At 36.7% G+C, this 15,361-nt stretch overlaps 1 protein-coding gene across 5 annotated transcripts in view; it reads left to right on the top strand.

Moving 5' to 3' along the window:
- Positions 1–15,361, top strand: part of PCGF5 (polycomb group ring finger 5) — a 103,117-nt gene that overhangs the window by 54,553 nt on the left and 33,203 nt on the right. For all 5 annotated transcript variants that reach the window (XM_016151280.2, XM_036222028.1, XM_036222029.1 and 2 more), the window contains exons 3-5: positions 7,199–7,295; positions 13,137–13,192; positions 13,298–13,357. In XM_016151280.2, coding sequence (XP_016006766.1) covers positions 7,199–7,295; positions 13,137–13,192; positions 13,298–13,357 — 213 coding nt within the window. The remainder of the gene's footprint in view (positions 1–7,198; positions 7,296–13,136; positions 13,193–13,297; positions 13,358–15,361) is intronic.

Below are 15,361 nucleotides of genomic sequence, written 5' to 3' on the forward strand. Positions count from 1 at the left end.
TGAGTACATTTGTAGGCCCTAGAATTTTTGCTTCCTTTACTATTCCTAACTCTTGTGTCCTCATTTATTTCAGCTATTTACTGAGCACCTTCCTCTTACAGAAACTATTCTGGGCACCTGGGATACATTACGCAACACAGTAGGCAATAAGTAAATCATAGTATATATTGGTGAAATATGCTACAAAAAAAGGGACAGTCAAGTTCAGTAAGGGGAATCTGGAAGTCAGTGGAAGAGTGTTACAATTTAAAATAAGCCACTGTTCAGGGTAGGCCTCATTAAAGAAGGTGACATTTGAACAGATTTAAGGAGGTCGTGTAGTTAACCAATCACATATCTGAGGGGAGAGTATTTCAAGTAGAGGGAATAGCAAGAGCAAAGGCTCTCAGGCAGGCGTGTGCCTGAGAAATGGTCAGGAGACCAGTGTGGCTGGACAGCAAGGAGTGAAGGAGAGTTGAGAGAGGTGATGGGGATGGACATTGACCACAGGCATGGTGCGTAGTTCTCATAGGGCCATTTTAAGGATTTTGACTTTTACTGTGAGAGAAATGGCCCATTTCAGGCAGGATTTTGAGTAGAGGAATGACATCCGATTTATGTTTGCAAGCATCCTTCAGACTACTGTTGAAAATAGACCTGTAAAGAAGCTGTTGCAATTATCCAGGCAGGAGTGGTGGTGGTTTGCACCAAGGTGGTGATAGTGCTAAAAGTAGTCATGTTCTGGTTATATTTTGAAGGCAGAGCCAAATTTGCTAATGAACTGTGTGGGGTTCATAAAAGAAAAAGGAGTCAAGTCAGTCTTACAGAATATCTTTAAGGTTTTTGGCCTGAGAAACTTGAGGGATAAAGGCGTCATCAAATCATACAAGAAAGGCTGAGGGTAGAAGATCAGGAGGCCAGTTTTGGAAATTAAATGTAAACTATGAGACATCCAAATGGAGATGTCCAATTGGGAGTTGGTTCTATGAGTTTGAAGATTATGAGCATATCGATCATATTTAAACCATGAGAGCACCAACGGAGTGAGGGTAGGTAGAGAAAGGGCCCAAGGACTGAGCTCAGGGGTGCTGAGAAGGAGGAGTCATTGAGGTAGGAAAAAAGGGATTAACTGAGTCAACTGTGTTGAATAAGATGCAACTGAGAATAGACCACTTGAGTTAGCAACACGAGAGTGTGGGCGATCGTGCCAACAGTTTCAATGGAGTGGAAGTCTGGACAGGTGTGAGAAGATGGAAATTTTCTAATTTTCTAGTTTCGATTATTGTACTCTAATTATTTCATCTTGATGACGGTAAAGAAAGGGTGAAAAAAAGAATGAGAAGAGGGGAATTGGAGAGAGAGAGTATAGGTAGCTCTGCAATGGAATGATAGCTAACAAAGGAAGTAGGGTCAATAGATGTTTTGGTTTTGTTTATAAAGTTCTTTTTATACGAATATGTTTGACTGTTAATAGGAGTCTTCAGTGGACAGCAAAAGACTAACATAGGTGAAAGCGAAGAATAATGGAGCAGTGTTCTTAGGTCATTGGGAGGGGATCTAGTGCACAGAACAGAGATTGGCTAAAACTAGTGAATTCTCTTTGTTACAGTTTTTTTTTCCTTTGTTTTCAGTGAAATAGAAAGTGAGGTCATCAGTAGAGAGTGAGGTTGGGGGAGGATATGTTGGGGGATTTTAGGAGAGAGGAGAAGGCATGAAGTATTGACGAAAAGCATAATGGACTTGGAGCATTGAGTTTGACCACCTGGCAAATGAAGGACCACCTAGTCATGAATTTAAAGTGAGAGACCAATCAGCATGGTGCATAATTTTCTTCCACAATGTTCAGTTACAATCTTGCAGAAGCAGTGAATGTTGGATTTAGCCAGCATTAGTATAATCAAAGAAGAGAGAAATAGAAAAGTTGAAGTAGAGAAGAGCAGAACTATCAAGGTCATGTGTGAGGAAGTGATTATTCTGACTGATCATGGAATTTATATCGTTCAGGAGGGGAATGAGTGCATTGCTGCACTCGCTGAGCTACCAAACTCTACCCTGACTTTGGAGTCACTTTTGACTCCATAAGCTGGTCTGTAGAAGTCCAGCCTTCCTGGCCTTTTGGTCTGACTTGCTTGAACTAAGATCCCCCTGCCATGCTTAAATCGCAAGACTCTGTCCTGACCCTTTTCAACAAGTTCTGTCTTGCTGCCTGTTCTTCTGTTATGGCAAAGCAATTAGAATAAAGCATTCTTAGCAGAAAGTAATGCCATCCTTAGTGTTTTTCATGAAATTACAGCTCATGTAGGCCTTTGAAATAAATGTGCCATTTATAACATAAGAGAAAAAGTGTCCATTACTTCCTTGTAAAAGTAAAACCAGGAGATACTCCCTCATGGAAGCACATTCTGGAAACCTTGAAAAAAAATCATCAGTTTCACATGTAAGAATATGTATCAAAATCAGGAAACTAATGCTTATTCTCTTTGCAGATGACCACAGTTTACTTATAAACTTTTAGCAGATATAAAGTTTTCAAAGGCAAACTGTATCAAATGAGTGTTAATCAAGAAGGACATATAAAGATAGTGATGTGCTTAAGGAAGGAGGAAAAAAATATGCTTCTATGTTGACAGATCAAACTAACACATTAGGATAACTTTAACAAATGAAGTCAGCATTTGATCACTTTTAATAAACAGAAGATTGCTAATGAATGGCACCAAAAAGGACACAAGCAGAAAGACTATTATCGTTTATCAGTGATAGCCAAATTAGTGCCCAAGAAATTCGCGTAGATTACTTTGTATCATCAGAGTTGGGAAGCTAGCACTCTCTGCTACATAGATGTGGGTGGACCATACATCAAAGACAGCAACAACACATGGTCCTTGTACCTGTTGTGAAGAACTGTTTCCCCCTTGCGAACATGAAAATAAGAAAGTAGGATAGCCCTTTATTAGTTAAACTATGAAATCAACATGTAATAGTGCTTCAGAGTAGGTCTATGGAAAGTGATCAAGAAGGGAATAGGGTGTTTCCTAGACCAGTGGGACTGTGCTGGAATTTAACAGAAAAAGCTAAGGAAGGAGTATGTAATGGAGAAATGTTAGTCAAACTGGGACCCTCCACCTTAGAGCAAAGATAGGCAGTTCTCATTCAGGTAAAGCAGTGTGTTTGAAAATATCATACTTGAGTTGCAAGACCATCTCTAGAGTGGACATAGCTGCAGAGGATTAACACCAATAGACATTTCAAGTTCCGTTAGCAAGATCATCTGTTATTTAAGGTAGGTGCATACACTGATCATAGTCTGATGCCATTCAATATTTGATTACTCATATTCTCCTTGTTAGCTAATAATTTTGTGCTCATCTAGTGATCTAATTTATAGTTATAACTCACATTTACTGAATGTTTACAAATTACCACTCATTTACACATTGTACATATATTATCTCATTTAGTTCTCACAAGAACCCTGTGAGATGAGTACCCTTGTTATTTCCTTTGTACATAGAAGCACAGAGTACGTAATGTGCCTAATGGCAGAACTGGGGTTCAGATCCAGGCAAGTCTTATTCAAGATTGTCTTTTATCCAGAACAACTGCAGTATTACCTTGGGTTGTCATGTAAATCTGCATTATAGAGAGAGGGTACATTGATCCCATATTCTTTTGATTATGTTTTGTCCTGTGACAGTGGTTTTCTAATGGTGGATAATAGAGTGACTTGTGATTATGATTTGGCAGAGGGCCACATCCTAGGATGGGGCTATTTAAGAGAAGTAGTGGCCAGTAAGGACTTTGTGGCCAGTTCTGGCCTCCTTTGGCCAGGATTTCCCATTATCTTTTATCACCTCATTGGAGAGTTTTACAAAGTTGAAATCCTGGTGCTCATCTCTCAGAGATTCTGATTTAACTGGTTTGGGATGGGGTCCATGAATCTGTTCTTTGAAAAAATTCTCTGGCAGTTGTGGAGCCTATCTCAATTTGAGAACCACTGCTTTAGATGATACAACTCCATTAATTTGTGCAGCAACCTAGTTCAAATTTAAGAAATGATGAAAGGAAGGATTTTACTTAGTAAGCTTTAGGCAGAAAGTTTCATGATGTTTGCGGTGGGCTAAATGTAAAAATCAGTTAAAAATATGAACTCTTGATGCCAGGAACCAAATGTTATTGACTTTATGATGCCTTGCACAGTGGTTTGGATTTTAGACCTGGGGCTGCACAGCCTGGCGATGGATGCCATCTCTGCTACACAGCTGGACATCTGTGGGCAGCCCTGAGCAGCCTGCCCAAGCTCTCCAATACTGTGTTCCTCATTTACCAAAGGGGGATGGTAATGTCCATACTACAATCCATACAAAGCCCTGAGCCCAGAGCTTAATATTTGGTTAGTACTAAGCATATGTTAGCACTTGTTGCTATTTAAGTGTTTTTCTAACTGGGGATATCGTTGGTGAGTCTAATTCCCTTTCTGACCCAGGTGTTTCTGTGGCTACAAAACATCTGTCTGTAGTGAGAATGAAGATCCTAATTAGTCTCCATGTAGTCTTAACCCAGACTGGGACCTTTTGATCTTGGACCAGTTGAGTTAACCAATACAGCAGTTGAGCCATTAGAGAGCTAGGCATTAAATCTTTAAGATATTTTAAAACTGTGTTTTATAGCTGGTATAAACCAAATTATAAACTGAGAATCAAGGATTTTGTAGTGATGGGTTTTTGAAGCATCTAAGTTAAAGCAAATCCTCATTTACTTTTTTTAGTTTCACTGAACTTTTGGCATATATTTTTCTCAGGTTCTAATTTGTATGAAGTTGTATTTTATTTAGCAGCTTTTAAAAGCATGTGGGAGATACACTTACTAGAGGTTTTTTTTGTTTGTTTGTTTTGTTTTTTAAGGAATAAAACTACTTAAAAGGGCTATTTTGTGCAAGATATTCAGTTGAAAAAGAGATCTAATGCTACAATTAGACATATTTAAGGCTTCCAAATTAAGGGGTAAAACATTTTTGTCTATATATTGTAGACCTATAGAAATAAAATTAGAAGACAGTGTATCCTATAAGCATGCATTGGTTAGGAAAATGGGCTCTTGATTCAAATCCTGGCTTTCACCACTTATCCCATGATTTTTGGCAAATTGCTGAAGTTCTCTACTTATTTCCTCCATCTGTATGAGGCCTACTATTACCTAATAGGATTGTAATGAGGATTAAATTATTAAATCGTGTTGAATTAACTGTATGTTGAAGCATTAAAGGTGGTGCCTGGTACATAAACCTTGTTAGTGTTAATGATTATGATAGCAGTGGTGACAACCCGCACCAATCATCTGAACAAAAATGAAAGTTAGAGTAAAATATTATATTTCAGCATCATAAAATTTTCTTTCTAAAACTATCTGAAAAAAAAAATAACCATTTTTTGGCCTTAGCCTTTGGGAAAAAATGTTTTTAATTCCTTTAATGTAATACTTAATGTAATAAGGTAAATTCCTATGCCCTATGGGATGGCTTATCTGTCTTGTTTATGTGGTGGTCAGATTTAGTAGAGATGCCAAAGATATTTTAGGGGAATGGTATTTCTGTATAACATATCAGAATTTAGGTTTTCTGTAATGAAAACCTAGATTCAAGTCTCTGTGCTGCCATTCATCAGAGTAGACAGGTTACCTGGCCTGTAGGAACCTTTTCTCTGCAAAAGTAGAATAACATAGTGTCTCAAGTGTTGTGAAATACAAATTCACCTCCCAGTGGGGCTTTCTCCCTCTAGAATAGCACTGTTCCATAGAAATAAAATAGTTGCCACATTTTAAAAAATGAAAATAATTTTAATATTTAATCCAATACGTCTAATATATTCTCACTTCAACATGTAATTAAAGAAAAAAAATTGAGATTATGTTTTCATACTAAACCTTTGAAATCTGCTGTATTTTACACTTACAGCACATCTCAACTTGAACTGGCAACATTTCGAGTGCTCAGTAGCTACATGTGGCTAGTAGCTACCATATTGAACAGTCCAGATCTGTTCAGTAAACATCTATTGAATCAATGAAAGAAAATACCAAGATATCATTTATATGTTTTAATGATTTTAATATTAGATACCTAGTAGAACTCTTATTCTTCCCTGACCATTGTTGCTGTGACCAGTATATGTAATATGCTTGAATTTTCAGACCTAATCTCAGTGAAAGGAATCCCTCGTGTTTGTTTACTCTTGCGCGATAGTTTAAACTTTTATTCTTCTTTTAGTTAGTGTGAAGCATGAGGAGGGGGAAAAAGTAGTTCGTAATGGAATTGTAAAAGGGAGTTGGGGTAGCTGATCTTTATTTTTAGATTATATAGGGTAATAAAATGGATGGGCGATTATTGGCATAGGGAATTGGATTGAAAAGTTTTTATAGTTCAGGCGCTGTAAATATGTCTAAGGTTTGGGGGCAAGACAGTTGGCATAGTAGGTAACAAGCTTAGGGAAAAGGTAAGAGAGAGTCATAGATTAGTATTTGGAAGAAATGTAGGCTATATAAGCTTGTGGCCAAAAAATTCACAAACCTTATTTCTATTTGTTTAGAATCTTTATTTAAAATCTTAATTTCCATTGTCAGTTTCTGTCATTTGTCCAATTTACCTCTGTTGCCTTTCTACCAGCTCGATGCCACTACCACGCTTTATGTCCTATGAAATCATGGGGCCTGGAAGAACGGACTCTTCTTGCAAGGGCTGGAAGTTCCGTTGTAACTCCTGGTTTGTCCCAGGAGTACCCTGCCAATAAAAAGTAATCCAAACATGTTGAAAACTCAGATTTTTAAAAGAATTATTTATTTTGCATTCAAGTAAATTTCTAGCAAAAGAAGTAAAGGCAGACTTACCAATTTTTACCTTTTTAGGTCCTACTTTGTTAAATAAGAAAAATCTGTTGTTTCATGTAAATGAACTAGCTTTTTTTTATAGTAGTATGAATAAGTTATTTGGTTTGTGAATATTTTTAAGAAAAACAATAAGCAAAATGGTAAAAACTTTTTATATTGTGGCTGTAAGCTTTGTTTCAATTGGGATTTTTTTTTGTGTGTTAAAGATTTTATAAAGTTTGATTAAAGAATGGTAGAATGGTATTCTACCTGTAGGTAATTTTTAAGGACTACTTCTAATTATATTCAGTTTAAGTTCAAATGATGCATTTTAACCTAACATTTTCTTTCTTCTTAGTCTGTAAGACTTGTATTGTCCAGCACTTTGAAGATAGCAATGATTGTCCAAGGTGTGGCAACCAAGTTCATGAGACAAATCCATTAGAAATGTTGAGGTAAGTAAATGAATTTTATCGCTTATTTAACTTGAATAAATTACATAAATGCTTACTTTTTATTATGCATCATAATATTTGTTTGCACTTTGACTCAGTTAATTTAGGTTTTATGACTTTTATTTTAGGTTATTAAGAGGAATGGAAAAAATAAGGCTATGCATGTTAAATATCTCAGGTTCTCACAGTTCCTTTAGTTGTAGTTATTTTCAGTATTTTAATATTTTACACAGTACACTACTTCGTTGAACCACATGATAGTGGGAGAAAAGCAGACCTGATAGCGAGGGTGACTAATCCTGGTACTATTAATTTTTTTTATCACATATTTAAAAAAGAGTACATAAGCATTTATGTAAAACTTATACAGTTTTTAAAAATGACTACCATTTACTTAAGTCTAATCATATTTTTAAGGGTGGAAATAATCCGTAAGATTCTAATCCAAACCCTTTTTTCCAGATTAGGAAATTGAAATTTACCATGACTTTGCCTAATGTCTCAGCAAACTCAAATGTTGCTTCCCAGCTTTAAGTTGGGTGTCCTCACTAAACCTGTTTTCTTCCCACTGTTCCTACCAGAGCTCTATCACAGACCAACTGTGGGGTCCTAGGGAAGTACACATCTAAAAACAGAACTAGATATTCTCTAGATAACCTTATATAACATTTCTGTATGGTGTTTGCCATCATTTTATAAATCTGGATTTGAAGGTCTCATTTGGTGGAAATGTAGTTGCCTATAGTTGGAGTAATTTATCTACAGGTATGTGTGCAGTCCAGTGGTTTTCAAAGTGTGGTCTCCAGACAATTAGTTAGAAATGACAGTTCTCAGATCTGCTGAAAAGGAAACTCTGAGAGTGGAGCCCACCTTAATTAGCAAGACCTCCAGATACTTCTGATATGTGCTGACATGGAGAACCATTAGTCTGCTGTTGTCCATAGTCCTGAACAAGGCTGATGCTGGTTGGATTTATATCAGTACTTCTCAGCCACTGTTGATTTTACCCCCCAGAGTACGTTTTGTAAGATCTGGAGGCACTTTTTATTATCAAGACTGGGTGGGTGCTGCTGGCATCTAGTAGATAGAGGCTAGGGATACTGTTGAATAGTCACAGGACAGCCCTGCTGTCCCCAAGGTTCGGCCCCAAATGTCAGTAGTGCTGAGGGCAAGAAACCCAGATTTAAATAATTCAGAGAAGAACAAAGCAAACTTTTCCTGTCAAATCTTTTCCTGATGTATTTATCAAAAACTATAACGGTAATTATTACCTATTAAATGCTATATTGTAACAAATTATCTTAACTTTTGTTTTTGACTGTTGGAATCCAGTCATTATTTCATCAAATCTAATCCCATGGCTAAAGTATATATTTTAAAATTTTTTATTTGGAAATAAAAACTCCAAAAAGTCAGAAAAATAAAAGGAACACTTCCTATTCTTTTTACCCAGATTAGCCTGTTGTTAACATTTTATCTCATTGCTTTATCTTATTGCTTGCATGTTGGCTTTTTTTTTTCTGAACCATTTGAGGGTACATTACATACATCATCACCCTTACCCTTAAATAGGAGGTGGCAGGGGAGGATCTTTACCAAAGGCTTTCTCTTATTGACCTGGCTTTGTTTTAAAAGGATCATTTTGGTGACCATGTTGAGAATACACTGCACATAGCAAGGCACGGGCAGAAGCAAGGAGAACAGAAGGTAATCAGTGGTCTAGGTAAGAGAAGGTAGCAGTAAAAGGAGCAAGAGATAGGTATAACCTGGATATAGTTTGAAGAAAGATCCAGCAAGATTTGCTGATGGATTGTATATAAAATGTGAGAAAAGAGTAGAGCATGACTCTAAGCTTTCTGACCTAAGCAGCTGGAGGAATGGAGTTGTCATTAACTGAGATAGGGAAGACTAAGAATAGAGCAGTTTGGGGGAGAGGTAGCTTGGGAGTTTGGTTTTGGATGTGATGAATCTGTTAATCATTTCAGAGAAGAAAGTTGGCAGGTGGATATACAAGACTGTGATTCAAGGGGAGAGGGCTGAGCTGGGAATAAATATTTGGTAGTCTTCAGCATATAGAACATATTTAAAGCTGTGAGATGGGCTGAGGTCACTTGAGTGAGTAAAGAGAGAGAAGAGGACCAAAGATTGGGCCCTGGAGCATTCTAACAGTGAGAGATCAGGAGAGGAGGAATAACCAACCAGCAAAGGAAACTGAAAAGGTACAGTGAAGTAGCAGGAAAGTCTGGGAGTGTGTGGCTTGGAAGAAAGTGTATCAAAGAAGAAGCAGTGATCATCTGTGTTAAATGTTGTATAAGGGTCAAGCTAGGTGAAGACTGAGCACTGAAGGTTGGATTTAGCAACCTTTTATCGATTTTGACAAGAGCACTTTCAGGAGAGTTGTTAGGGGAAAACCTAACTGGATTGTTTCAAGACAAAGAAAGGGAAAAGAATTTGTAATACTGAGTATAGACAACTCTTTTAAGTTTTGCCACAAATGGGAACAAAGAAATGGGGTGATAGCTGTTAGGGAAGTCCAGTCAAGAAGACTTCTGTTTTGTTTTGATGTGGGAGAAATATGGCATGTTTGAAGGAAATGATCCAACAGAGAGAACAGCATTAATAATGGAGAGAGGCGTGGAGGGGGGATTGCTGAAGCCACGTCTGTGAGTGAGTAAGTAAGAGGGGATAGAATCTAATAGTGTGTGAGAAGAGATAGGCTTTATATAAAAGCATTAACGGGTCATCTGTATCAACAGGCGGGAAGGCAGAGTATACTGGGGTGCATGTTGTAGGTACGGTCAGAGTCTGGAAATTTTTCACCAAGGATAAAATGTTTATCAGATGAAAGTAAGAATGAAGAAAGGGAGTGTAGGGGTTTGAGGAGAGAAAGTGTTTTGACCAGGAAAGTAAGAAAATAAGTGCACTGTGGAAGTGTGGTATACTTCCTGGCAACCTTAAAGACACGTTTGGATTGTAGTTATGAATTTGGAGGGGTGTGGTTGTGTTCTTTTCCAGCCATGGGTGAAAGTGCAGAGCTAACAGTTGGATTAAACTAGGGCCGTGGTTGTACCAGATCATATTGAGCAAGTGAGAGAGGAACAAAGGGAACCAAAGGTACATGTAAGGATGTAGCTTTAATGACTGACCGTGGAGTAAATCAGTCCTAATAAACTGGATTTGGAGGACAGGGAGGACATCAAATTAGTGAGGAATGTCTCAGAGGAACAAATAAAACTGATTCATTTCTGATCCATTTGTACATAGAAGAAATTCTTTTAGAGAATTAGAGAATAACTACATAGAAAATGAAGAAAGTGATTACTAATTCTAGAGAAAGAAAAAAGCTGAATGAGATATCTATAGTCGTAGTACACTGTGAATAATTATAACCATGTAAACTGGTTATTAAACAAAAGAAATGATAATACTATATCAAGAAGATTAGAGTAGGGAAAAAGTATATGTTGGAAAGAAAAGAGTGGCAAGATGATAACAGAACTAAAACTTTATATTCCATAAAAGGAAGTCAGAAAAATCTAGACTGCAAAAACATGGCTTTTTTTTTCATACACACACACACACACACACAAGTAAGAGAAGAAACAGATTGAATTTGAAAGTGGTTGACTCTGGGCTGGGGTAGTAGGAATAGGGAGGGTAGGGCATGGGAATGTATTTTAATGTAAGTTTTATAGAGAAGTTTGATTTTTAAATTATATACATGTATTACCTTGATTAAAAAAAAAACAAGAAATGCTTTTAAGTGCTACTACTATAATCGAGGGAAACTGAATAAGGTAGTAAGTCTTGAAGAATAAAATAACATTGGTTTGGTGGGAAAGTAGAAAGAGAGTTACAGAGCATGAGGGAGAGAAACAGACTGGGAAAGACAAAGCATTCTTAGGGATAATTGACTAAGCTGGTTGGCTAGTGAAGAGAAATAATAAGAGTATAGCACCAGTTATGGTCTGTAGGTTGGACTCAAGTTATATAAAAACACTTGAAGCCAGGTCGTGAGAAGTAGTGAGTTCTTGAACAGACAAATAATGATGAAATTAGTGCTTAAAGATTCATTATGAGCATGTCAGATTAAAGGGAAATAGCTCTATGCTGTTCTCTAAGGTGGTAACTGAGGAAATGGAAGGATGCAAAGTGTGGAAAGAGTAGGTGGGGGAAATATTGAGAAGGAGCTGTTAGTGGAGTTTGGTGAGTAAATGTGTGGAGAGAGAGCTGGGGGAGAGAAGTGGGTGTTAAGATATTCTTGCATTTTAAGCCTGTTTGAGAATATGTTTTTTCTAAATTTAATTTTTAAAAAGACAGGTATTCAGTATTTTGTTAGAGGATGAATCAGATAGTGCTGACAAAGATGAAGTCAAGGAGTTGCTTGAGATATTCAGCATCTGTTGAAAATATGAAACTTGAACTCAGAAGAGGGGTGTAATGTGTGTGTATGTAATGTATATAAGTTATCTGCCTATGTGACATCACAAAAGTGGATGAGATCCTCAGAGAAGATAGCCTACAGAAAAGGTCAAAAAGTGCAGGGCAATGGAGAATATTCAGATTTAGAGGTAGTTGGAAACAGAAAAATATTTAGGACAAAGTAGAAAAAAGAAAAGCAGGATAGGAAATTTTAAAGGAGGTAGTGTTAGACAGCACTGTCACCTGCTGCAGAGTGATATTGGAGAAAAGTGATATTTTAAAATTCTAAAACATTTTTTAAACCTATTCAGTTATGATCCAGAAAGTTATGGATGACTTAGAGAGTTCAGTAGAGTAAAAGAAGCAAACAGAGTATATGACAGAAATAATGTTGATTATGCTTTCAAAGATTTTCCAAGTGAAAGAAAAGATTGAGCTTGAAAAGATAGGTTAAATAAGAGTTTTTTAACATGAGGAAACTATACGTGTTTGTAGTCAAGTGTAATGCTGCTGAGCAGAATGAAGGAGATAGAAATGTAATGAGATTGAAGAAATGAAAGCCATGAAAAGAGTTACACTCTCATATAGCAGGAGAAGAAAACAAAAAGAATACCAAGATAAATATTTACATTTTTATCTAGGCAGATACAATGACTAAATGGTCTAAATTTCTCAGAAGAAAGGAACAGAGATTATTTCCTTTGCAGGAGAGAGCCAGAGTTGCAGTAGAGATTTTGAGAGTGGGTGTGTCAGCTATTTGTGCATAACCTACCACCCCGAAATTCATGCTTAAAACAAGAAAGGCATTTCTTATTCCTCACAATATGCATGGTTCACAGATCTAGGTGCTTCTTCTGGTCTTGCTGGGGTCACTCGTGACTGCAGTTAGCTGCCGGTTGAATAGGATGCTCCTCTGATCTCAACTGGGTTATCGTGTTGGGGCTGGGCTGTGAGTGAACCTGTCTGAGGTGGCCTCAGCAGGGCAGCTTGGCTCTCCTGTGGATTGTGTCTCATTTTCCAGAGGAGTTCTCAAAGTTGGCAGGGTTCTAAGAAAGAGTGCACAAAAGCTTGTGATAACTCTTAAGGCTTATGCTCAGAACTAAGCAGTATAACTTGTGACACATTCTGTTGGCCTAAGCACTTTTTAAGGCTAGCCTGTATTCTTGGATGAGAAGAAAGTCATGTTCAGAGGGTGTAGATAGAGGGAGAGCTGGAGATAGGACCATATTTGTAATCTATCTACCATTGTAGGAAAGGCTAGAAACAGTGTGCTCTGTGTGCAGAGGAGTTTGGTATAGATGTGCTGAAACTATGCATGTTCTCCATTTTGTAATACATGTCAGATAAAGATCTCAAACTGCTTTTATATTGGATTTTGATGTCTTCACTGTTAGCATATTCTCTTTTCCCCTTTGGAAGGTTGGATAATACATTAGAGGAAATCATATTTAAACTGGTCCCTGGACTACGAGAACGTAAGTTGCTCCTTGGATATTTCTGTGTTTCATGAAATTAACATTTCTATTAAACATTTCATGATTGTTTCTATTATTTTCATACTTTTTTTTCTTTTAAATTAGAAGAACTCGAGCGTGAATCTGAATTTTGGAAGAAAAATAAACCTCAAGAAAATGGACAAGGTGACTTTTTCTTACATCTATCTGATGGTATCTCAGATTGCTCAGCTTTTGCTAGCTTTGGTGAACTAATATCTCTGTTCATGCTCAAATTTCTCCTGTACAAAATTCATGTACTCTTTTATTTATATTATGAACCTTTATATAAAATCTTAAGATTTTATATAAATGTATGTAAATCTGGAGTCACTCCATTGAAGGTGATTGGAAATAGAGGAAATTGGGCTTTGGGAAGAGAAAAAGGAGATAAAACAGAAAACCAGCTACTAATTATAGCAATATTTCCTAGAGAGCTAAAGGAAACTGAAGTAAGAAATAGCCAACTAAACAGCGAGGGGTTTTGTTTTGTATGTTTGTTTGCATAGGAGAGGGAATGGGGTGTGGCTGAGAGCATAGCAAGGGGATCTTGGAATGAAGTTTTCATAAGTAGAGCTCAGGTGATACAAATTTTTATATTTGGAAAATATTTCTAGGTAATTATGGGAATTTTTCCCATCACCAGTGCTAAGTGTCCAGATTTCTCTTCTGGGTCCCAGGAGACCCAGCAATCAGTAAATTTTTAATCATCTCAGCAAAGTAGTAAACCTTACTGAACAGAAAAAAAAAGGCCCTTTGTAAGTATACAGTTCACCTGAAATTATAAGGAAGGTATTATCCTTTTCTCTGGTTAATATGAGATTTTGAGATGGGCGAAATACCTATATACCACTGAAATATTTCAGATATATTTGTGTGTTTTTATAGGCTTGCTTGTGAGCTCACTCTCCTGCCCCTGGTTTTCCCAAAAAATCATAAGTTTGTCAGGCTTACCTCATTCAGATGGGTGAGAAAATGCTCTTTCTCTTTTCATCTGTAAATTGGGGATCATAGTCTTACTAGTTCAACTTAACTGTGCAGGGCGGCTTCCTATAGTGGGGAGATTTGAGAATAGTTTTGAATGACTGGAATAAGATAATAAGGGATTATTTTTGACCTAAAACAACAAAATGGGCAAAGAATCCAATCCTGACAAAAAATGACTTAACTAAAGGCTTGTTTTATCTAAGTGTAAATTACAATTTACACAGTAGTGCTATAATAAAAATAGATAACATAAAAGTTGACTAAATGTTCCAATTTTTGACTACCTTTTCAAGAGGACAGGAGCCCAGGGGATCATCATCAGAAGCTATATGGTAGGTTTAGTCCCTGACTCTTAAGACTTGTGAAGGATTATAGCCTACTTTATCTCCCTTTTCCCATTACTTCTCACTTCTTAAAGTATTTTATAATATCTGGTCTTTAGTTTGAGTGGAGAATTTGGGAGTTGGGTTCATAAAAGGCAGCTCCTGTTTATGTGGGTTCTATATAAATGTGTAGAATACAGAAGAAAGAGAACCCATCTGGTTTTTATGATACAACAGTCATTGTAGAGGAGCTAACCTGTCTTTTTTTTCCTGGGCTTTTCTATATTGGAATGCTTGGCTGGCTAATTCTTTCAAGCTTTAATTTGGAGATATTTTATCTGGAAATTTTTCCTGAATCTGCTTCACCCCATAGTTTGGGTTTATTACCTCTCATATATACCCACATAGTCTATTTTACTTCTTCCATCAAAGGCCGTATCCCACTTCTCCATCTGTTTCCTTTACTTGCCTGTATCTCCTCTAACCTGACTACTATTAGGGTAAGAATGATAACACTCTAGTTTTAATATTGTTCCCGCAAGCCTAGCACGAGCATGTCTAACAGTTAAAGGCACTCAATAAATGAATAAATCAACAAATACAGTTGCATTATATGTAGGCTGCAAGTATTTAATAATAGGTTAAATACATTTAGATATATATTATTCAGATTTCTTTAATGGAGTTTTAACATGTTATATAGATATGTATATATTAAAGCTAATTCATTCTACTCATCTTTCACTAGATGATTTTATGAATAATATTTGGAGTTTTGTGAACCTAAAGAGAATATTTTATAATTTGAAAAGAGTACTTGGTTTTTAGTTTGAATATATAG

The sequence above is a fragment of the Rousettus aegyptiacus genome, unplaced genomic scaffold (assembly GCF_014176215.1).
Source record: "Rousettus aegyptiacus isolate mRouAeg1 unplaced genomic scaffold, mRouAeg1.p scaffold_m13_p_6, whole genome shotgun sequence".
In the NCBI taxonomy this organism is placed as follows: Eukaryota; Metazoa; Chordata; class Mammalia; order Chiroptera; family Pteropodidae; genus Rousettus; species Rousettus aegyptiacus.